At 37.7% G+C, this 25,335-nt stretch overlaps 1 protein-coding gene across 8 annotated transcripts in view; it reads right to left on the bottom strand.

The window, feature by feature from the left end:
- SPECC1 (sperm antigen with calponin homology and coiled-coil domains 1) overlaps nucleotides 1-25,335 on the bottom strand; it is a 239,842-nt gene that overhangs the window by 54,820 nt on the left and 159,687 nt on the right. For 4 of the 8 annotated variants that reach the window (XM_016145133.2, XM_016145134.2, XM_016145135.2 and 1 more), the window contains 7 exons: nucleotides 23,241-23,448; nucleotides 19,926-19,999; nucleotides 19,345-19,523; nucleotides 6,906-7,051; nucleotides 5,658-5,758; nucleotides 2,426-2,507; nucleotides 581-737 (listed from right to left, as the gene is read on the bottom strand). In XM_016145133.2, the coding sequence (XP_016000619.2) occupies nucleotides 581-737; nucleotides 2,426-2,507; nucleotides 5,658-5,758; nucleotides 6,906-7,051; nucleotides 19,345-19,523; nucleotides 19,926-19,999; nucleotides 23,241-23,448 (947 nt within the window). The other 4 variants (XR_004951614.1, XM_016145137.2, XM_036223721.1 and 1 more) reach the window with 4 other exon arrangements.

Genomic DNA, 25,335 nt, shown 5'->3' with positions numbered 1-25,335 from the left:
AAAAACAAAATTCCACAAACTTAATGGTTCCCCACTGCTTTACCAAAATGAGTACAGACCTCTTACCTTGGCAATGAAGGCCATTTGCAATATGGCTCTAACTTGCCTTTCCACCTGTGATATCGTTAACCATCTATCCACTTCCCAGCCAATACTGATTGGACAGCCTACTGTATATACGCCAGGGTTCCTGCCCCATGAAGCCTACAGTCTCATTCAATCAAATGAAACCACCTCTAGTTTCCTGATCATTGTGCCGGAGCTCCTTGTGATGATACTGTCTGGGCCACTAGCAGAAATGCTGCTTCCTCTATCCAGACTTCTTGATCCAAACAACAACCACCCAAGTGCTCTTCTTATACTTCTTTTTTCTACATCCCTTTATTTCACTTTGCACAGTACTACTGTCCAGTGCCCTCCTCTTTTATTGAAAGCAGTTACTGTGTCTTAATCATTTTTATTCAGGAAATATTTGTAGAAGTAAACTGACAATATGGGACAAAAAAAAAAAAAAAAAGGGAAAAATACAAGGTTATTGGTCCAGTGATTTTCTGATATCTCACTGTTTAAAAATTGGTACCTGAGTTTGCTTTGTGGTTTCAAGCCCCCAGTGGAAGCACTCAGCAGTCTAGTGTTCCCGAAGCCAAGCGAAGGGGGTCTGCTCAGTGACTCAAGCGAGGGACTCTTACGGAGATAAGGGTCTGGTTTCAGGTCCTCAGCCCTTCCCTTTAAAAGATCTGTGTGAACAATAACATAATCATGTATTCCTGAAGAAGAGAAATTTGATTGGTCATCATACTGTTTTCTCAAGCACAATTCTCATTTTATTCTCTTGTACAAATAGATAATGTGTGTGTGTGTGTGTGTGTGTGTGTGTGTGTGTGTGTGTGTAGTTTCTGGATTGAGTCATAAAAATGAGACATGATATTTTCTAGAAAGGCTTCTCCAGGCAGGACTGATTATATAATTCAAGGGGACTAAAGCCAAATTAGTTATACATTTCAAGATGGTACCAGCAGAGTGCTGAGCCTACCAGCAGAGTGCTGAGCCTAGGCCCTTCTCAAGCCTTGTGCAACTCCACAGGTCGCACAATCACAGAGCCAGCGCTGTCCTCAAGTCAAGTCCTGTTTTAATCAACATGCCTCTGAGAGAGGGCTGGCAGAAAGATGCCTAATGTGATTACCAGGTCACAGAGAGCAGCAGATGAAAAGCTGGGAGCCAAAAATGATAACTATTTTACAAGAGAAAAAATTATTCTAATCACAGAGATTGGTTCGCTAAAAATAAGTAAAAATAATTCTTTTAAGGCTTCTCTTTGCTATCACATTAGCCCAAGTCAAAACAGGTAATGAAACAGGCTGAATCCTTCAGATATTTCTTAACAGACCATGAAAGTACAGAATAGGAGAAAATTTCTAGATTGTCTAGTTTGTATTTACAGAGGAAACAGGACTTGCTCGGTGCTGCTCAATAGGCCAGTACCAGGTCTGGCCCACGGTCACCTCCTAGGATACCATAAATAGTCATGGAAAAAAACAATACTTGTACAGCTAATGGCCACCAATTATGGGTAGTAAAATTGGGAGTGATGCTAATTAGCTCGGAAGAGCAGAGAAAAACAGTGTTTACATCACTAAAGAGAACAACAAAAACAGTGAATTAATCCCCTTTCTGTAGCTTCTGAATGACCTCAGTGTTGGCAAGGTTGGTTGAAAGCAAGCAATTTTCACTGTGTAATCCTTTTTAGTATAGTAAATAGTATCATCTAGGGTAGACAGGTGCCTGGTGGGGCAAAGAAGAGGTGTTGACAATGAACTGTTGTTTACTTCAGGGCAATAGCAGTTGTGGTTTCAGTGTCAGTATTTACTTTGTCAATTAAAAGAATGGCTTCTTTACACAAAAGGAATTTTTAAAGCTGGAGGAACAGAGAAGAGAAAAATATTATGACCAAAAGCTCACCTACTACATTTGAAAATGGTTAAGATAATAAATTTTATGTCTTAGGTATGTTACAATAACGACAACAAAAGCTCACCTAGATGCATGGCACTAAGTATATAATCAAGTTATTCTCCACTTTACACTATGTAGCAAGTGTGGAGAATACAAATCAGGCAGGTTTTCAATACTCTGTTTTGACTTCGTGTCCATTTCTAGTAAAAGGTCACTTGAGTTACATAGGAATAACGACCTGCTCTATAGATATACTCATTCCCTTCTTTGTTTCTTACTCTCCTGACCTTAGACTGCCACTGGTCTTTGGTCACCATTTCCTTCTTCCTGGAGGTCATTACTATGACTCGAAGTGCTATGTTTGGAATAAATGCCACTGATTATTTTTCTAAGCTCAGTTTCATGCATAGAAAAGACAAAAAGTTAACCACACAAAAGAAAGGTAAAATATTTCATATTTAAGGTAATTTACCTGACAGGGGAAGGTCTGGAAGATCCAAACGTTGAGTCACCCCTTTGCTGGCTGACCGAACACTGTTGTAAGTTGAATGCCTCTAAAAAACCAAAGGGCACACCAGCATAGGTGAACTTGTGACATGAGGAACAGCATAAATGAGGTGTGTGCACGCAAGTGTGTACAATAGTTCTCAAGCTCCTTAGAATCACCAGGGGGTATGTTTTAAAGCAACTTATTTATTTGATTAGATAATAAATGAAATTGGCACAACCCTCAAAAGGAGCAAAAAGGACATATAGTGAAAAGAAAGTCACCCTTTCACTCCCTTCACCCAGGTCTCCTGGAGGGGTGTGGGGGGTGATCATTGTTAATCAGTTTTGTGACTATCTTCCTCGAATATTCTACGTATATTCGAGAATATGTGTAAAAATACTGTTTTTTTAATGGCCAACAGGTATATGAAAAAGATGCTCAGCAGCACTAATCGTCAGGGAAAGGCAAATCAAAACCACAATGAGGTATCAGCTGTTAGGATGGTCGTTACAAAACAACAACAACAACAACAACAACAACCAGAAAATAACAAGTATTGGTGAGGATGTGGAAAAACTAGAACTTTTGTGCACTGTTGGTGGGTATGTAAAATGGTGCAGCTACTATGGGAAAAAGTGGGGAATTTCTTCAAAAAATTAAAAATAGAACTACCATATTACTGAGCAATCCCATTTCTGGGCATTTATCCAGAAGAATTGAAAACAGGATCTTAAAGAGATATCTGCACAGCCATGTTCACTGTAACATTATTAAAAATAGCCAAGAGGTAAAAACAACCTGAATATATCCATCAACAGAAGAATGGATCCAGAAAATGTGGTATTCATATACAATGAGATAGTCTCAGTCTTAAAAAAGAAAGAAATCCTGTCACCTGCTACAACATAAATGAACCCTGAGAACAACAGTATCCGTTACGCTGGCAGAGATTTCATCTGCGGTGGTGTGCTCCTAAAGCTGATTCTAGATCTTGACAGAAATGGTAGTCCCAGGCTAGCACTTAGAGAAAGACTTTCTGATTTTGGCAGAAACAGAAGTGCATGTTTAATGGTCCAACTTTTGAGATGTTCTGGACACTTTCCTGGAAGCTCAGTGAAAACTAGAGTCTTCTCCTCCAGGCCTTCCCGTATTAAATTCACTTCTGGTTAACTAGCTAGAGTAATTTCTGATACATGTAAATTAATCGTGACACTTATACTGAAATAGCCCCCTCACTGGACAAACATTTGTAAAGGGAATTTTACTGTATTGTTTTCATAATAAGTTTAATCCAAAATAATCTAAATGCCTATCAATAGAGTAGTTAAATAAATCACCGCATATTAGGTAGCCTTTAAAAAAATGAATTTCTTCTCCAAATACTGACATTTAAAGACATCTCTGATATATTCCTTCATTCATTCAGTATTTATTGAACTTCTATTATATGATTGTGTGGTAGCCACTATTCTAGACAAGAGATATAATAGCAAACAAAATAGATAAAAATATCTGCCCTCAGGAATTACATTCCAATGACAAAGAGAAATGAGCCAGTGTCTGAATTATACATAATCAAATTTATAAAACTCTCCTTCCCTACACACACACACACACACACACACAATTTTTATGCTAAAGAAAAACATCTTGAGGGATACACAATCAGCCAGAGACAGTGGTTATTTCTAGAGAGCAAGGGAGATTTTTGACTTCTCTTTTAAACTGAAATTTTAGGAAAAGATATTTTTAAAATCAGCACAAGAGTAAAAAATGGGTAATAACCCAAAGTCAACCATCAGTAGAATGATGAACTGGCACAGTTATACAAGGAACACCGTTATGCAATGGAAAGAACAAACTGCTGCAACAACATTAATGAATTCACAGACATAATGTTGAGCAAAACGATCCAGTCATAAAAGAAAAGACACTCTATGATTCTACTTACATGAAGCCAAGAGCACATAAACTACATGGTGATAGAGGTCAGAATAATGGTGACTTCTAAGGGTTTACAGACCGGTGGTGGCACGAGGGAGCCTTCTGAGGTGACAGAAATGCTATCTTGCTGTTGGTAGCATAGGCATATACATATGGAAACATTCAAGCTATATACTTCAGAGTGTACTTAACTCCACATTAATTATAGCCAATTGTCATATCTTCAGGAATTTTGCAAAGTACTTGTTAAACACAGCCATTATTAAAATTAAACTTATTAAAAGCAAAAGTAATAAATACATAAAACCCACTGCTTCCTAATTATTTTATTATATTTTCACTATTGAGGTTATTTATACCTAATGTATCTCTACTATAGAAATACTATATAATGCATCTCTCTTCTCAACTCCATGTTCATTGATGTCATGGAGATAGCTTGAAATTGGCAATGGTGGAAATACTTATACCACAGAAACTGGAAAACAGCAAAGTACCCTCCCACAGGGCACTTGTTCACAGCAAACTAAGATTCACAGCTCATTATCAATGAGGAAAGTGAAGCATAATCTGTTTTGGTTTTATTAAATAATTTTGTCGATTATCATAAAAAATTGTTTTATTTGGTTTAACATACAAGGTAGTGGAAGATACCTTCAAGGGCCAAAAAGTAAAAAAAAAAAACAAAAAACAAAAAACAAAAAACCAACAAACACAGGCTACTAAGGACACCAGAAAACAAAACCTAGGGATAATAGTGTCGATCTCAGTGGGGGAGACAGTATGCCGAATGCCATCGACGCCAAAGCCCTGGTCTCAGAGAACCCCAGCGGGTTCAAACACGGCAACGGTGACCGGCTGCATCTAGCGAACTCTGAGAATTTATAAAGTGGAAACATTCTTTCTCTCTGGGGCATTTTAAAAAAATTCTTTGAGAACAACATCTAGTTCAATGTCCACGTCTAGTAAAAATTACAATCTTCATTTAACTGAAAATTTCAAAACTGTCATCTTATGGGAAACAAAGAGTTATTAACAAAACTGTACAAAGTTTACCGTGTCCCTCTTGGACCTTTATTAGATATCGAAAGTGTGGTTTTTAGTGAAAGTTAAACTATTATTATTTTTGGCTTATTAAAAATGATGTGCAACGTAACTAAAAAAATAAACCATTTGGTTTTCACATCTTTTTTGTTGCTTGTGTAGAAGACACTGTTATAACATGACGTGACACTGACCACCACCCATACATGCAAGGCTCTTTTAATACCTGCATTGGAGAAACAGCAGCAGCTGGGGCAGTCCTCACTGGTATTCCACTCAGGGGACTTCTGGGGGCCTTATGGACAGAAATAGTCTGTCCAGCTCCACCTGCCAAAAAAGAGATGGGAACATTTTTATGTTGTTCAGTTCAGAATAGTAAATAATAGTGCCTGATTTGTTCCTTTTTTTTTTTTTTTTTTTTTTTAGAGACTAAACAAATATCCTATAAGGCTTACAAAGTATTACGCTGAATTTCTTCTCTTTTTCTTCTCCGGACTAGTGTTGAATTAGGGAAAGAGGAGAGTCAACTAAATGGGGATGGTCTTAGACGTAGGCCACACGAGGAAAAACAGAACAGATGTCATGAGGCACCTACAGCAATAATGAATGGGAAAGCTCTCACACAGACCATTATTGTTAATTAATTTCCCATCTTCATAGGCTGAATGTAGTCACTGGGATTTCATATCTTTCCATATTTGCAGTCTAATTTTAATCTAATTTAGATGAAAACTATTTTGGCAGAGATAACCAGATACGTCTTGAGATTAGGTATTACTACAGTCTTCCAATACGACAAGCACTTTTGTTGTAGTCAAGGGAGGAAATATATTATTATTTTGGATAGATGCACATGTTTTCTTCTATGTACTATATTTATGTGTGTGGAATATAGATATGCATTTTTCCCAAATATGTAGATAACAAGGAACAAGGGCAACTTGTGAGTCAACCAGACATTTCCAGAAAAAGGTGGGACTGTACCAAGATCAAGAATGACAGATCAACACAGGTGGTCACACACAAGACCAGACCAGGTAGAGAAAATTCTAACTGCACGTTGCAAGAAGCAGGAGGCCAAGGGTACCAACAAGAGAAGTGAATGAAGATTTAATGCCTCATTTCCTAAAAGATGAAGCCTCTGGCCGACCCTGTAAGAAGGCAAATAGTAACGACCCGAATTTAATGGACAGAGAGGCAGAAAAGGAAAGTGATGAGGTAAAAATTGGAGGCAAGGAAAAGACAGAGAAAAAGAAGAGATTGTATGATGTGTGAACCAGACTCCCCATCATTATCTCACTAAAGCTTTAGACAGGCTCCAAGCCTCCTTTACACAGTGGGAGCATGTAGAATGATCTAGAGAGAACCCTTGGGGTTGCATCAATTTGGGGCTAGTGCAGAGTAGAGACAGGCTTGGTATTTGGGGCCACAGTTTAAATTTGAGTTTTGCTTATGAAACAAAATGATTGAATACCTGAGTGTCCCAAGTCGAATGACTTAATAAGGGACTTAACAGTGGCTGCAGACTCCACAGGTGTTGGAGATGTTCTGTTCACATAGACACCATGCCACCGGCCAGGAGCATCGACCTCAGAGTGCTCGGACTCTTCACGCACAGGTCTGCAAAGTAAAGAGCAAATCAAATTGAAAAGGTGGAGGATGTTTCATGGGGGAAAAGACACAGATGGAAACAGAACCAACACAGAGAAAAAAAACCTGGAAGGAGAATCCCAAATTTAAAATCCTGTTTTCTGTATCAGCTTTGCATCTTTAGGAAATAATGTAGGTACTGCTCTCAATTTTTATCAGAGATGTTTTCTTGGGAATGATCAGAAATAGCATTTTTACATGTAGTGATGCTAGCTCTAAATAAAAAGGATGTGAGTCTACATTGCAAACTGTAAAAATATATGTATATTATTTATCATAAATGTTTAGTTTACTATCTGTCAATGGAGGGAATACAATGGATTGGCTTGTCGGAGTGTATCATATCTGGCATATAGAGGTTGGAAAGATGTCACCTCAGGAGTCCTCTGCAATTAGAATTTCTGACGTGATTTAGGTTCCATCAGTCAGAAAACCTGTGGGAAAGTCATAAAGGGAACCCAAAACGGGGAACAGAGGCTGGGCACAGGGCATTCGCTATATTGAGACAGACAGTACCAGAGGCAAGATGCTTCTGCTGCTGCTAACTGGTGGTAGCTTTCCAACTGGCAGCTTCTCAATTTTAGGCTCCATTCTCGGCAGAGGCAGCAGTACCCCTCCCCACAAGTAGCCCAGTCCTATATTATGACTTTAGTCGTTCTTAGAAGTTGAGCCTAGACTGTTTCCTCAGCCCTCCCAGCAATTGTGCAAGCCATTTAATATCTTTCTGCTTAAACCAACTACGATTTATTATGCACAACAGAATCCCGACTCATCTACTGTTTACCCCCTCCAAGAGAGAGAATGCTAATAATAGTACTCTAGAAAAAGTAACACTGCAACTCTGCGGGAAGCAAAGTTTCTACTCTCACCAGAACTTTCCTGGTAAGTTCTTACTATGGTTTCTAAATTTGAGCAGACTCTTAGAAGAATCTTCTATAGATCACCTGATTCTGTCCTCTCATGCATAGCTTCCTCATCCAGGGGACTTTCACATGTCATTTAATCACCCTGTGAATGAGCCAAGACAAAATCTAATCTTCTGATTTCCAAATCATTGCTCTTTTTATTATATCAAATTGCCACAGCTGTTTGGCAAGAAGGTGACTAATTTATGAGAATGGCTCAGAGTATTTCTGGCAGTATATTTTAATAAGGTCAGTGGAAGTTTAAAATATTTATTTTCTGATCTTTTTGAAATTAATCTAGCTACCATAAGCTTCTTGTCCTTAAGCTACCATAAACTTACTTGTCCTTAATTCTCAAAGCTTTCTCCTGCTGATCCGTAATCAACATGAATAGAATAAATTTAAGTGAAATAAAACTTAAAACACTTAAATCACACTGCTCTATCTATACTCATCTCCACAAGCCCTTCTTCTGAGTGAAAAAAAAAAACCAGTAAACTGGTGACTTCTTTGGAAGAAAGTATTAGGTATTTCAGAAACTAGTAAGGTGATGGGTTTAAAATATCTTTTATTGAATGGGCTTAGTTTCTGTATTTTCCTCGCTGTGTTACGTAGTATAAAAACAGGTGCTGTAATGCAGAAAGAAAATAAAATCAGGTTATGTATGAGCAGAAAAAAAAAAAATCCTGTTTCTGTCCCTGCCATTCTCTGGGAGGTCAGAAACAGACAGAATAGTCTACCTTCTTCCAGTCCACTTAAGTAACTTGCTACCAAATGGCTTTGTAGAAACTTAGGGCAACCCTCAAAGGAAGAACATTTTAAAAAATTCGTTTTCATTTCATTCCTTGATAATTTGATAAGAATAAAATAAAGAATCCTACATTCTGCTTAAGAGTGCCCTTCAATTATCTAAGTTTCTCTGTGATTCAAAACATTAACAGAAAGACTCATTTAGACTCCATAAATAACAAGGTTACAAGAACCAATTCCCAGTCCTTCTCCTTCAGACAGCCAAGGACAATATTTCAAATGATCGGTCTATTTGGCTAGAACATGAGTCAGTATTAAATAGAGAGAAGCTATTGGACTAAATACCCACCCACCATGTTATATAACAGCGTGTGTGTGTGTGTGTGTGTGTGTGTGTGTGTCCACAAAACAAAGCCTGACTGAAGAACCACAGAAAAGTTATTTAAGAGTGCCATTGGTTTTACTAGTACTTTAATCATAAACGGGCTTGAAATTCCTTGCACCAGCCTGTTTTAGAATTATTTGGAATCACCCAGTAACAGCCTCAGCAATAAATGAAGTACATCTGACCCTTGAACAACATGAGTTTGAACCACACAGACCCACTTATACGTGGATTTTTTTCAATAAATATGTACAGTAAATAGAGAAAAAAATGTATTTTCTTTTATCATTCTCTTAACATTTTTTCCTCTAGCTTTATTGTAAGAATAAGTATAGAACATATATCAAATATGTATTAACTGACTATTTATGTCACTGGTAAGGCTTCCTGTCAACAGTAGGCTGTTAGTAGTTAAGTTTTGGAGGAGTCAAAATGTATGCGGATTTTCAACCATGCAGGGAGTCAGTGTGCTGCTAACCCTGTGTAGTTTAAGGGTCAGCTGTATCATATTTCCTCTGTTTCAAGGAAGAATAAGAATTCTATCTATAAATGATTTTAAGAAATATTTAAGCATATAGGCAGTTGTACTGTCGCAAATTCATTAAATAAAGGAAAAACTGCAAGGTATCACTATTGGGTAAACATTTGTTCAAGGTTAGCTGGCCACTGTCTCCTAAGACAGATGTTAGGTTCTAAGGTTAATCCAAATCACCCAAAAATATAGCTACATGGTTTTGTAAATACAACTGAATACAAACACACCATCTTTCAACAAGCCTAATGCATTTGTTTTTCCTATAGCATTTAACAGTTTGCTCTTTCTTCAGGTGCATCTCGTATGCAATAGCCGTCTTGTGTTTAGGGACCATGTTTAAAACAATGACAAAAATGAGGCATATTTTCCTTCCGCTCCCGCATGTAAAACAATGATACTAAATATGCGTATGCGTAATCAGGCAAAGTGAGTTTAGGTCTAAGCAGAATTCACAGACACTGATTTTGGGCAAATCATTTATAGAACTCCACAGTACTATGTGTCTTAAAAATATTATCTAATTGAATTTTTCACAAAATGCTGTTTTTAGATGAAAAATTTGACAGAGGTCATGTGGCTTGTAAATGGTGAATCTGAAATGCAAATCCAACTGTTTGATCATGTCTTTTTCAAATTTTCAAAAATGCACAGGTAGTCCTCTGAGAGGCACATAGGGTTCTAAAAATATAATAATGTGATGGCATTTCTTGCTGAAATTTAACACATATTTAAGAAAAGTACTATAAATATTTATTTCATTGCTTATTTTTATGCAATAATATGCTCTTAGCGGCAACCCATACTGAGAATGACAGACAGTTGTAGACAAGATTACCTGGTGCATGAACAAAGGACAGGTATATTTCCCGTGGACCACGTCACCTACTGACTGCTGGTCTACCTTATATCTTTCATTATAATTTAAACATATTAAGCTCATATGTCGGTAACTTTAAAAAAAAAAGTTATCTAATATAATTCACCGTTTTCTTTGGTTATAGAGTCCACAAGTGTTGTCAATTTTCTACAGCACTTACTTTATCATAGAGAACACCCCTTTACATTGGTGTATATTTTGATCCAAGAACATGTGAGCTCTTGTACACAATTAAAGTATCCACGAGTTAACTACATTTGTTAAAAGTCACATACCACTGCTACCTTCACAACAGGCAGATTAATGCCTGTAAACAAAACCAATCATGTCAAGTCAATCACATGCTTAAAAACGCTCTTTCCTGAACAGTTAACTGAGTGAAGCCCAGCTCTAGGCCTTTCCCGGTGCCAAAAAGACTTATATCCTGACTCCCCTCTACTCACCTGGCTTTTGAACTATAATAGCCACCTGAAGGATTTTTTTTTTTATCTTCTACCTCTGTGCCTCTGCTCATTCTATGTTCTTACCTAAAATGTAATTTTCTCAAAATATTCCATATCATTATGTACAAATCTAAAAGAAGTTTGTAGCTCTAGAGGGAGACAGAAATTGGTAAATATTCTGTCTCCGGTGTCAAAGTGTCTTGAGTTTCACTTTTTAATTTCAATATAAACATATGTATGACAATAAACACACACAAGGTAAGATGGTAATTTGAACACAGCATCTGAATCTCCAAATTCCAATAGTAAAAATCAAAGAAATATATTGTAAAACTCCTGTATCAGTACTGAAAACTACAGAAAGATATCATCTACTTGCCTTAGACTTTGAAGAATTTCTGCTACACAGAGAATAAGAATAGGGAAATGGAAAGAAAATATTAAGGGTTTATCTTGAATTTCTTTTTAAAGAAAATAAAAGTATGAGAAAACCCCACTAATGTCCCTTACAGTAGAGGACCAAGGTTGAAAGGAGTATGGGAGGCCCAGAAAACATGCAGAGCGTTCTTCCTGCAAAAGATCAATAACATTAAGATGTGACTGTCTGAAGAGACCAGAGATGGTTCATCCCAGGCACAAAGGAGAACAGCAAAAAAGGGCAGAGGAAGAAGAACAGACAACAGGCCAAGCAAAACTAGACCTAGAAGGCTGGTTCCCACATTCCAATTCTACCAAACAGAGAAGAAACTGGACACAGATCAATTTCCCCCACTAGGCACCTTTTCCTCTATACTCTATTTGAGCTTCTATGTCTCTGCTATGTAACATAAATTTACCTTAAAGAGCCTGCCTTCTAGTTTCAGATACAAGAATATATTTAAAAGTAATCAGGCAAAGTGAGTTTAGGTCTAAGCAGAATCCACAGACACTGATTTTGGGCAATGTCAGGCCCTGATACACTCTCATCTGTTTAAGCAAAAATAAGTGATGGGTAAAAACATGCCCTGATCTATTAATATATTTCATAAAATAAAATGAATAACTGCACTCAAGGGAGAACAGACATTTGTAAATTTGACAGGAAACAGAATTAGACACTTGATAATGTGTGCCTTGAGAATACAATAAAATTCAAGGAAATAATAAAATATATGAAAGACGACAATTTAAAATAAAAGAGTGAATTTAAAAAAAATGATATCAGCAATCTAACAATCCATTAAAATATTTTAAAGCAGAACTAGCTCAAGAGAAAAAGAAATGAGGACATATTAGAAAAGTCTCTCTGAACATAGATAAAACGAACAATGTAAAGGTGCGGTTTCAAGTCAATAGGCAAAAGATTGTTTTGGTTATAAATGGTGCCAGCATGACTGGCTGTCATATGGAAGGAATAGACCCATACCCCGCATCAGACTTAATAAATAAAGGAGGATCAAATATCTGAGGAAGGGGGAAGGGCAGGGAGAGAAAGGGAGGGAGGGAAGAAGAGAAATAGATTAATAAAATATAATAGCCTATTTGTACAAGATTAGGGTAGGGGAAAATCTTAAACAAAAACAAAACACTTAGAAGCAATAAAAAAAATACTAACAGATCGTATTACATAACAATATCAAATTTTCCATGACAAAGATGATAAAGCCAAAATATTCAAAATTACTGGGATAAACAAACATCCCTAATAAAATACTAATTTATAAACTGATAAGACTAAAACAATCAGCTCAAGTGCTTAACTAACAATTCTCAAAATAGAAAATACAAATGGTTAACATGTAAAAGTATGCTCAGGAAAATGAAAACTGAAGCACTAATGAGATAGCATTTTTTGCTTACCCTATTGGTCAAAACTGAGATTAATATTATCTGTAGCTGCAAAGGTTATGTATAAACAGGCACTCTCATCAAGAGTAAAATGTCACAAGTCGTAGGTAAGTAATCTGGCAATATGTATTAAAATTAAGTGCGCATATTCTCTAAAACAGTAATCATACTTTTAGAAACCCATCTTATAAAAATAGAAACATAAGGCTGTATCAATAAGGACTATTATTATTATGGCATTATTTGGAAAGAAAAAATCTAGAACACATACCCTTAATATTCATCAGCATGGCAATATTTGAATATTCTAGGGCACATCCATTCTCTGGGATACTGTGCTATTAAAATGAATTAAATTCGTATATATTGACCTGGAAGGATGCCCATGATACATTGTTAAGTGAAACATAAAGGCACAGAGTAATGTATAGAATATAATCCCACTTTTATAAAGAAAAAGAAAGGAACCCTACACATTTATATGAGTAAAGGGAGAGGTAAAGAAAAACATATACTGTGAACATTGATTACCTAGGATGCTATAAGATTAAAATTTTCCTTTATAAATCTCCATTTTGTTATCAGTATACCTAAATTTACTTTGTAATTAGGAAATCCAGTACATCAAATCACCTAATGATCTACTTGTTTTTCAACAAGGCGAATCTAGACTTTAAATTCCATGTGATATATTTTCTGATACACTAGCTTTTGTTTTAAAAATTAATTTATGTGAAATTAGTATGTTTGATCCTTGCCCTCTTGTTCTAATACTAAAATCATGTAAAAAAATGACATTTATATTTAAAATCAACCTCCTATCTACAACTTGAATTGGAAGTCCAGCTTGCTTCCACCTCAAATTCTAGATATTTGATGTGGCTTTAAAGTTCTGAAACTATATGCACTAGAAAACTGAGAACAAAATGAAATAAAATCTCTGCAGAAACGTGGCCAATGATAAAAATAATCAGGCAACAGACTCTTCTAAATAATAACATATTTATTTAGCACTTCATATATGATTTACATATAAAAATATCCAACAGTCCCCAGAGTAAAGACAGATCAAAATATGGTGTACAAATACAGCTGTAAATTTTAAGTTAAGGTTGCACTTTTCTTATTGTTCTTATTAGAAAACACCCAGTAATGTATTTTATGTCATTCTAATAATTCTCGACCTGAGGTAAAGCCCTCCCAGTTTATAAATTTCTATCCTACTAGGACAATTCCAGCAAGTGTTTAAACTATTTTTACACAGAAGACATCAACTTCTCTTCTTTCTATTACCAGGCCATATTTTTCTAGTGATTCAGTGCTCTCCAGTGTAACACCCTACAATGTCTTCCTGAGTTAAAGAGCATTCCTGCTCCTAATTTTCCTTGGATTGGACAGTAACTCTTGTCTTAACCCTTGGATAGCGTAGCTGCTAATGCCCTGATGATGTCTGGGCTGTACACTAGTTTCTCACATGAGAGCTGCAGTAGGATCTGCTAACTAGATACAGATCTTCACAACATGCGTACTTCTGAAAGTTTAAAACCACATTTTGAACTTTATGCTTCTGGATTTAAAAAATCTTTTAAGTTTCCAGGGTAAATTTTATTCATGAGGCATCCTTTGGAGTTAAGTTGTTGTTCGTTAGTTTTTAGTTAGACTTCAAGTAGTGTTGTCACCACATAAACTTATCTTGTTTAACTACATTCTTTATTATCAATCGAACATCTATTTATGTTAAGCCTAACACAGAGATTTTTGGAAACCAACCCAAAACTTAGTGGGTGGCTTGTTTCAGATGAGGTAATGAAGTCAGACTCCAGCTAAAACAGACATGATCAAGCCATGATATAAAGGAAGCAGAACTTTCTAACTTCTTCAGAATGAGATGTCACACAGATAGCTTCCTATTTTACCTTAAATAGTGTAATTCCAAAATTATCAAATACCATACGCAAAAGGAAGCACAAAAATAAACTCCAAAAAGTAAAACATGAGCATGGGTTGCATTCACCAGTGCTCTGAATTTGCTATGCTACTGCTCTCTCTGAACGCTCTAGTTGGATCAAAACTTTTTCATAATAGACTTGTACTTTGTTTTTTCCCATAACAATTTCACTTTGTGCTCCAAATAAAAGCCTGCTGAATCTTCTGAGAAAAAGAAAAAGAATTATCTTTTTTGTAATAAGTTGATTCCAAAATGTAGAAAAAAGGTAATGAGACTTGACTGCAATGACTCTGTAAAACAATGGATGTTATAAGGAGACAATCTGGCTCTTTATAAAGAGAGAATTTCTCCTCTACATTACTCCCCCTTTCACATAGAAATGGCTGTAGATCCCCATCATGGCAAGGGCTGAGCTGTCTTTCTTCCATCAAATGCTCTGCTAGCTGACAGAGACCATGGAGCTGTGAAAATAGAAATGGGAGGGGAAAGGCTGGTAAAGGAGTTACTTAATGCAACATGACATTTGTCTACAAATATAAGAATTAACAGCTGACACTTGTCCCACAGAGAAAAGCTAATATCCAGAATAAGACCTACATGTTTGAATTCCTATTGTTCCAATTTTCTTGGAAGTCAAAGGTCTTCAGACAGAAAATGCCAAAGACTTCAAAGCGCCATTACTAGGCTCCTCCCCTGGACCATCGCCAACAGACAACTGTGTTGGTAAAGTAGAGATGTCCAAGATGAACAAAATCAGACCCTCTGTAATTTACAGAGTGACTCATGAGTCCCTCTACTATGCTATAGTCACGGCCAAAAAAGAAAAAAAAAAGATTTTATGGCCTAAGGGAAGCACATGTCTACACTTTTCAAAGCCAATCTTTATAGATGGGGGTTGGGGAGCAAGGAAGTAGACATAATACTTTAGAATTAACGTCTATGTATCTAATGCCATAAGTGCAAATTTAAACTATGAAAAAACAAGTAGTATGAGAGTGAAAGAATTAAGCTTTTTGGGATACCAGAGGACCTGTTTCTACATCAAGGGCAAAATAAAATGCCATAGGTCCCTGACGGTCTACAGTGCTAATGTGAGGTCTGCTCAGAAACTGCTTAGGAATCTCCATGAGAGCTGGTCTCCTCCCTCCATCAGGGCCAGGAATGCTTATCAGAGCATGTGCTGCAAGAGAGCTAGAAAAGACAGCGTAGTGACTCAAAAATCTACACCTCCAACTTCCACACTTTCCATCTGAGTGACAGCCCCAGAATATTCAGTGAGAGTCTGTGATACAGCTTTTAAGAACAACACGAAGGGTCACACAGGCACAGGACTGACGTTAGGGCAGAACACGTTTGTGCGCACACAGAGTTAGAAGCCAATTCCAGAGCCTGGCAGTGATACGCAGCCATGCTGCTTGCTTCAGGGGTGAGAACGCGAGAGCCAGTGGCACACGCTAAACACATTTTGAATTTTAGACATTCTATTTCAGAAACTGACACAGTTAGTGTTTTTAATGACCTCTTTTTTTGAGATGCCTGTTGGTGTCATATGATACATACATAAAAATCAAGTAACTCACCTAAAAACTAATGGTCTTTACTGTTACAGAGTAAGAGAAAAACCATTTAAGTCTTTTCCTGCTACTCTTCGAGAAGCCTGTGTCATATACTGCTCATCTTTCTTTAGAAAGGCTATATGTGGCTCATCAAATCATTAAGTCAAGCTACATGTGTAGTCTCTGTGTCTGCCAGGCCCGAGGATTCAACATTTCAGAAAAAAGGTTTGATGTTTTAATTTTGATGAGGGTCTTTATTTCAATGTCCTTCTCTTAATGATTCAAAATTAGAAGAAGCCAGAGTTGAAAAGTGATTCATTATCCTCATTTGCGTCCAGTAAAACATATCACACTCGGGTCCATAAAAACTACATTGGCTTGTTGACATTTCTGGAAGAGAAAGACGGGGTCCACAGCCCAGCTAAAATGTGAACACGCCATTGTGTCAAGGAGGTTCTAAGGACTGCACTGGAAAGATGGTACTGCTGGCACTTGAACTCCTGGCTCTTCTATCAGAGAACAGCCAGTTGACCAATTAGTCTCAGAGAATAGCAGAACTTACAGGGGACAAAGCAACTTACTCTTATCTCCTCATTTAAGAGAGGAAGGAACTAGGTCTGGGAAGGAAACCTTGCCGATTGGTGGCAAAGATGAAACTAGAGACTCATTTTCCTGTATATCTTAACATCAGTTGTTCTGACTCCAAAATAAAAATACCTTTAAAATATAACAGGACCCGATGATTACTAATGAGCTAAGCTTTTGAGTTATCTAAAATTCTAAGTTAAATAATATGCCACTGTGTTTTAGTTACTGAGTTCTTGGTAATAAACGCTAACTTAATTTTCTTGTCCACTAGCCTATCTATGTTCCTTAAGAATGCCCAAGTTAATTCTGTGTTACCATCAAAGTGTTTTTCAGATGCTCTTACCTTCTCTTGGTTGTACTTGGAGGACCTCATCAGAGAATTTTCTGCAAGTTCTTTGGCTGTGTCTGAACCAAGAATGACTTTTGAGTTCTCAGATGACTGTCAAAGTCAAATTGAGTTTCAGTCAAGAAACCCATTCAGCCAAGACGGAAACACTATGTTGCTTCAGGACCTTTGAGGGTAGGAGCTGGTTTCAAGTCTTGATCATGTGGTAAGTTCAGGAAGTGACTGAGCCATCAGCGAGTAGTAACTTTCAAATAGTCAACTCTTTAGAAGAGACAGTTTGCCAGAGAAGTGCAGAATCAGATATGAAAACAGCCCTGGCAGACGTCTGAAGTCCTGCCCAATGCAATGATAGGCAAGAGACACACTGAAGCCTACAGTTTCAGTAATATGCCATGTTCTGAATTGGTGTAAGTTCTAGAATTTGAAATGTTTTGTGATAAGGGATTAAACTGCTGGATTTAGGAGGTACGTTTGCAAATCACTGGAAAATCAAAAGAGAAACATATTGTGTTAAAAAAAAAAAAAGTGACCCTAAATTTGAAGATGTAGGATACAGCATACAGAGTCCTAAACTGTCAAGATGCATGCAGAGATTTCCTATGTTATCAGGGTTCAAGTTGTATAATTGGGCCTGTATCTTAGAATCTATGTAAGAGATGTAACATCTCAATTGATGACTTATTAGGGAAACCACACAAACTCAAGACTTGTCTTTTAGCATTTATCTATAACATACAAACAAAGCAACGCAAGTCAGGATTCGGTTCCTCTTCCAAAGGCACAATATAAAAGCAAGACGAATGGACAAATAAAAGCAGACACAAAATAAACTAAAATGACTTCACATTTTGTAGGGAACACTATAAAATCGAGTTTTCCTATTCTTCTACCTTATTTTAAAATTCACATGCTTTGGTGGCCAGAGGGTACAGGTATGACTATAAAATAATGATCTTGCTTTTCAAAAGTGAATCGTGGACTCAGCTCCTCATCTAATCTTAATCCTTCTCTAAAGGCTATCTTACATAAAATTCATAAACAAAGGAACGAGGGATCAATTGAAGCAAGTTTTGTAAGAGAATCGAAACAGAATTCTGAGAAAAAATTTACTCTTTCCGGCATCATGAAATTTCATAATACATCAGATCCAAAGGCTCAGAATTTGCCAATGAACAACCTTCCTCATCCTGGAAAACATGTAAAAAGGACAGACCGCATAAATCAGCATTTGGAATCTGATTTAGAAATACTACATTTCATATTTGAGAGATGTCTGGAAATTCAAAATAATTTCCTAATATCCAAGAATCTCAAATTTAAGGACATCTATTCCTGCCTTGGGAAAGATAACACCACATTAGTTAAAGCCTAAAACACTACTTATAATCTTGTTTGTAAACCATTTAAATATTAAACAATAATTAACTTTGAGCTCACTTTAGGATTACCTCCCTCTGAAACTCTGCTGTTAAGAATGCTCTCTGGGGCCATACATTACGCGTTTTCCTTCCCTTAAGAACAGGAGAGAAAGTTACCTATCAGCCAGATGTATATTTTCCACACTCACCCTTTTTAAAGAAAGTGGGTTATTTGAAGGGCTGTTTGAGGTAGCCCATAGGAGTTGCCAATAAAGAAGCATGTCCCTGGGCCAGAAGGAACAAGTCCTTTATCTGGTGGCAAGTCCCCCTGGGGTCAAGTCCAGCTTCTCTCGCTGTATACGACTGACTGTGAAAGGTGTGGCTGCTGCCCACGAAATGTGTGCGTCCCTGCACTAATAAACACTAGCTTCAAGGAGCATGGATCGTAGATATGACTTCTATTCCTTCAACCCAGGAGAAACCTGGCTAGAGCTTTTGTACATATGGAAGTGAAGAGTTTCCTCATCACCTTCAGTCAGAAAAGGGCAGGGACCAACCAGCACTGGATGGGATATTCCTAGTTGCGCAGTGGCAGTCATGGTAGAGTGAGCCTAGAAAAGAGTAAACATTTGGCACGGAGAGACATAAAAGCGGCACGAACGCCATGCATGATGATTAAGTGAGAAGCCAAGCTCTGTGCGGAAGCCCTCAGACTCGCGAAGGCGCGGCCATGCTTGTGACCCACCTGCTGTGGCCCTGCAAGTCCCCCAGCTCTTTCTGTAGCCTGGCGTTCTTCTCCTCTTCCTCCAGCAGCTTCCTCTTCACAGTGCGCAGCTCCTGCTGGGCCTCACACTTGATGTCGTTGGCCACCACCACAGCAGTCTGCAGGTCCGCCTGGAACCGCCTCCACTCCTCAGTCTCCTCCTGAAAATGCCAGAGTCCACACCCGAGTCAGATGCTACCAGGGCTGGCACCCAGACAGGGGGCTCCAGGGTCCCCCATTCCAATCATTGAGAATGACTAGCTGGGCAGTACTTAGTGAGGCACTGCTTTAATGGTAGCTCACTACTGAAAAAAGGCACAGGTGGGAATTACAGCTTCGTGTTATCGGAGTTCCCCATCTTGAAACTGAATGGCTGCTTTAATTTTACTTCCTGCCAATACTAATTTGTGATTCCGGGGCCCCTGCCATGGAAATGTACTATGAGAAAACAGGCTAGAGAGAGTAATCAGGGTTATTTTTCAAAGATTTCCAAACCTAAGAGGGAGATACTTCTAGAAAAATGATGGAGATGGTCCCCATCCCCTCCTGCAACTGCATCTCACCTTTATCTGCTTAGTCAGAGTCTTTAGCTGTCTTTCCAGGTCTGATTTCTGTTCCTCTAGCTTCATCACGCTGCCTAGAAATAAACAAGTCAGACAGGAGTTGGAAGAGATACAAGACTTGGGAGAAGACAAGCTAGGTAGCAAAGGATCAGATCCAGATTTGGCAATAGGCTTTAAAATCCACCCATTCTACTATAAACTTCATTCTTGGCACCCTGAAAACTGGGAGCCAGAAGCAGAAGGTTCTCCTAAGACAGAAAATAAGATGAATTAGAAAACCAGTGGTGTTTTGTTAGGTTATACCCTCGGATGACAGGTGGTACAACCAGGTAGCACTACGGGGAAGGATCTAAATAGCCACTCACACTTATTACATTTACTCTTGGCTTCCCTGATATTTGCATACATCATCCCGAATGTCTGTTTATTGCTGTGAGGTAGAAGGCTTCTGTGTAACAGAAGATATGACTAGTTATTACTATTGTGACTTTTAGGCCCATTTCTAGAGTTGCAGTTCTTAATCACAGTTAAACCTCCGAAGCACTTGTTCCCAAGTGACTTCAAAAGCATAGACTCTAATCCACAGAATCAGATTCTTCAAGGGCAACCAGGATATGGGTGTGTGCACTTGAACAGCTCACGGGCGACTTGACTGCCTCTTCCTAATTATGATCATCTTTAGTCCCTCACACTCTGCCTCCAATTCTCTCTATGTTGCTATCAGAGTAATTTCAATTTAAATCTGATCACGTCCATTACCTAGTTAAAATTCTTCAATGCTTCCTCATGATCCATTTCAGATCAGTAGTTGTTTATTATGGATATGAATCAGAATTATCAGAGGAGCTTAAAAAAATAAAACCCCACAGGGTCAGGTCCTACCCCAGCAGTTCTAATTCAGCATGTGGGGCCTGAGAATTTGTTTGGGGTCAATGCTACAGAATGAGAAAACTCTCTTTAACATTTTATTTTTCTATTTCAAGGACCTTATGGGGAGGAGTGATTGTTTAAGTCCGGATTTGTGTGTCCCTGGGCCGCCTAGTGAAAATTCATCTTAATACCTTAACATCCCTGACGAAGTTAAAAAGCTTCTTAAAAGATACATGGTCTGTGTTATTTTCAATTTTAGATATGTTATGCTACAACCTCAAGGACTGGGCCTGCCAAGTACTCTGGACGTTTAGTTATAGGCTCCTTTCTTGGTATATCTGTGCTGACTTTTAAGGGTTTGGGGACAACACAACCAAATTCTCAAAAGCAGTATATCGCTAAAAGAAAAACAAAATGAAACAAAACAAAAAAACAAAACAAAACTGGACTTCTCTTCTTCGACTTTATACTTTTCAAGTATGGTGCTGTGTTTGTTAATTTACACTGACTATGGCAGCTAGTTTTTTGCTGCATTCTCAAGCTAGACCATTGAGAACACTCTTAACGACACTGACATTAAATGCCACTGTTCTATAAATTCCACCATGTCTAAGGAAGAATGGAACCCCGGCACCACCAACTATCAAGGTAAAGAATATACGGTCAATCTTATTATTTGTATTAGTTACATAAAGTTGTCATGCACACCGAATTACAGAATATTAAACTATTTTTCCTATGGGAAATTCAGGGTTCAGTTCTGTGAGCTTCTGGTCACAACATTTTCATCAAACGAAATGCTATTTGTGTTATAGAGGCTTGTTTGCCAGCACCCTTGTTAAAAAGACCAACCCATCGGTGCTGGAAACCTGCCTGCCCACATAACCCTTTTCCTGCCTAACAGTGAACATGGAATTTTTACGAATTCTCCTGTAGCCTCCTCATGTGTCCTACCTGCCTCACCTGCAAGTTTTTAACTTTTCTCACTAGTATGTGACCTTCTGAACCATGTGGGCTGGCCAGCACTAGCTGAGAAGGGTCTAACGTGTTCCTGACCCTAAAAAATGTGACTGTAAATTGTTTTAGTTTTTGGCTTCACAACAGTGCTGTCTACTACTTTTTTTTTTTTTTTAATCAGCTTTTATTGCATGAAGCCACAAATTTAGCTGCTTTTCTATCTTTTCCACAGCTCTGTCACCCAGCACTTTCTCGAGCAGTCTCACATACAGAATGGTGAATTTCTTCTCCCTTCTCCAGAAGTTTTAGTTTCAGTGAACACTGCTGACATGTTAACACTGAACTCACAGCCAATGCCACTAACTCACGCGTGAACAAAGCTTACCTAATACACATATTTCTCCACAAGGTACATCATAGCTTTTTTGCACTTAGGGACACTAAACAGCATTTTAGGACTAGACTACACTTGGAGGCCATTTTAAACATGGAATCACCAAAAAAAAAGCACAAAAGGCAAAAAAATATGGCACTTAATAAACTGGTAAAGTGACACTTGTTTATAGTATGGGAGATGAAACAAGACATCGGAGTGTCACTAAGTTCAACCTGAACTGGGAATTCACCTTTGGACACTCAAATTTTTTACCACTTTGCACGTGTCCACTAATGACTGTGAGAAAGTGGAGACTACAAATAAATTTAGGCAAGCAGGTGAATTTGCAGATATGGATTCCACGAATAATTGAGATGAACTGTGCATGTTGGGGAACTTTTCAGGCAACTGGCTATGCTATTTTTAGCAATGGTTAGTGTCATTAAAAGCTCGGTGCATTAATTCTTTGACTACAAAAGCAAACACATTAGATGTGATCATTTGATAAGACTTACTTGGACAAAGCAGGCAATGTTTAATCTCTTTTAAAAATGTCTTACCCTATTCAAAGCAAACAATGAATTAATAAATAAGCCATATATTGGTGCCTCTTCAGTAACCGAGTGGCCAACTTTGTAAGTTATTTGATATCCTACCATCAATGGCACACATGCTGGAATTGTCTCCCTGACACCATGAGCACATATTGTTCCAATCAGTGTGACCATCTGTCACCCATCTTTGCATCCATCAGATCCAACAGACCACACCTTGTCAATACTTGATGAGAATAGTTAGCAATGTGGCTCACACACAGTATACATAACACTCCAAAATGTGTTTGCTCTTTTTTATAATCACCCTACATTGCTGACTCATGTTCAACAATTTTTTCTTCTACACCACCTGGTTTTCACTTAGTTTAAGAGATTAATTATTCTATCTTTCTTGATTGCCATTTTTCCTAGGAGATTCTAGAACACTTAAAAAAAAACAAAAAAGACTTTCCATAAACGTTCTTATATACCCTCCCACTGTCACCCACTACTCTGGTTTCTTTCATGTCCTACTCACTCCTGATCCACATTGCACTAGGGCTTGATTTCACTTACTTTCCAGCTCATTGATAAGTTGATTATTATGTAACTTGACAGCTCGATGTTGTTCCACCTGATCTTCCAATTCAAATATGGTTTCCTTCATGTCCTTAATCTCCGCATCACTCTCTGATGCTTTCTCTTGCAGTTTTAGGCTGGTTCTGCTCAGCTGTTCTGCTTGATGATCACATATCTCCTTCAAGTAAGAATAATCCTTTTCCACCTAGAGAATAAAAGGAAGGTTCTCTGGTCAATTGAACAGGAAAAAGTTCATCACACATCAGTGTCAGGCTTATCTACTCAACAGCAAAGGAAGTTCTTGGCATGTCGTACCAGACATCATTTCTGTATTGTTAGCCTAAGAAATAACCATATTCAGGGAAATATGATATATGTAAATGGACAAATGAGTGGATTCTGTGACCCTTCCCTCCCACCAGCATAAGGAAGGCTGCATATACTTAAATACACTTCTTTCCTGCACTTGGGAGGAACAGCACTTCACACTGGGAGGCTCAGGTACTGCACCAGGAGAGCTGGCGAGCAGCCTGGGTGGGGTTGCCTCACCTCACATCCGCTGTGTAACAGCGCCCTCTGCTGGCAAACAAGGAACGATGCCCCTGAGACCTCCCATCCCCTATAAACTCCCAAATCTCTTTAGCCATACGGAACTTGTGGTTACAAGGTTTCCTTAGAGGAATACAACATTAATGTGATAGAGAACACCAGTTAAAGGCATAGAATATAGAAACATGCATGCACAAGACAGAAAAGTGGCACAGCATGGAAACTCATTTTACCTTTTTCATTTTAATCATTAAACATTTAAAATACACAGAAAAGCACCAAACATGATAAGATAACCATGCACCCACAGACTTAACAGTGGTTAAATTCTTCATATTTGCTAAATCCTTTTACTTTATAAAATTTGGTAAAGCCTCAACTTCCTTCCCAACCTAGATGGTAATACATATTACAATAAAAGTGGTGTGGTCATTCTATGAATGCTTTTTATATATAAATTTTTTTACACAGCTGACATACTGTATTATGCTTTTGCAATACTGTATTATACTGCATTGTATTATAAGGTAATATGCTTCTGTACTGTACAATACTATGATTATGCTTTTGTAACTTGTCTTTGTGTGTATGAGAGGTATCCGTATTGCTATAGATTGTTCTATGTCATTACTTTAAATGCTGCATAACATTCTAGTGTTTGAATATACTAATTATTTTATTATGAACTATGCCTCTCTTCTATAGTCCTTTAATTAATGTTACTAAATAGTTGTATATTTACCAGATAATGTAAGCTTTATATCTGAAAGATTTCTTCTTAGATTTGGAGGGGTTTCCATACACAATATATATTTTTTTCAATGTGTAAAACCTTCTGGCTGCACACTCTATGAGGACAGGGACGCTGTCTACTTTCTTCACCTTTGTATCCAGGAAGTTCTACTAATGCATTTTACATTTGCTGAGGTTTGCAAAGAGTCTCAACCCCGTTAGAGGAGGACACACTACTGAGGACAGGTAGGTAGGACTCTTAACTTCTTTTTTACCATTCTCTGCCCTTGAAGGTCATCTAGTGGTCAAACCATCATGACCATTTGTTCACTTCCCCTGGAAGAGAGTCCAGATTTGTCTGTGATACCACTGTGGCCAGCATAGGAAAGCTATGTATATATGTGTATGTGTGTACGTGTGTGTGTGTGTGTGTGTATCTATATATATATACGCACACATATATAGTGTATAAAAAGATCTAAAACTTAACAATGCTAACACAACACAATTTTAAAAATGGGCGAAAGATCTAAATAGATATGTCTCCAGAGATATACAAATGGTCAATAAGTACACAAAAAAAATGCTTAACACCATTAGTCTTTGGAGAAACGCAAATCAAAACTACAATGAGATATCATGTCACACCTGCTAGGATGGCTATAATAATAATTTTTAAAAAATGGAAAATAAGTGTTGCCAAGGATATGGAGATACTGTGGGACCCTCATACACTGCTGGTGCGAATGTAAAATGGTGTGGCCACTTTGAAAAACAGTTTGGCAGTTCTTTGAAGAGTTAAATATAGAAT

Source organism: Rousettus aegyptiacus, unplaced genomic scaffold (genome assembly GCF_014176215.1).
Source record: "Rousettus aegyptiacus isolate mRouAeg1 unplaced genomic scaffold, mRouAeg1.p scaffold_m13_p_6, whole genome shotgun sequence".
NCBI classification, from domain to species: Eukaryota; Metazoa; Chordata; class Mammalia; order Chiroptera; family Pteropodidae; genus Rousettus; species Rousettus aegyptiacus.
The sequence above is the reverse complement of the archived record's forward strand: the minus strand, read 5'-3'. Positions and strand labels throughout refer to the sequence as shown.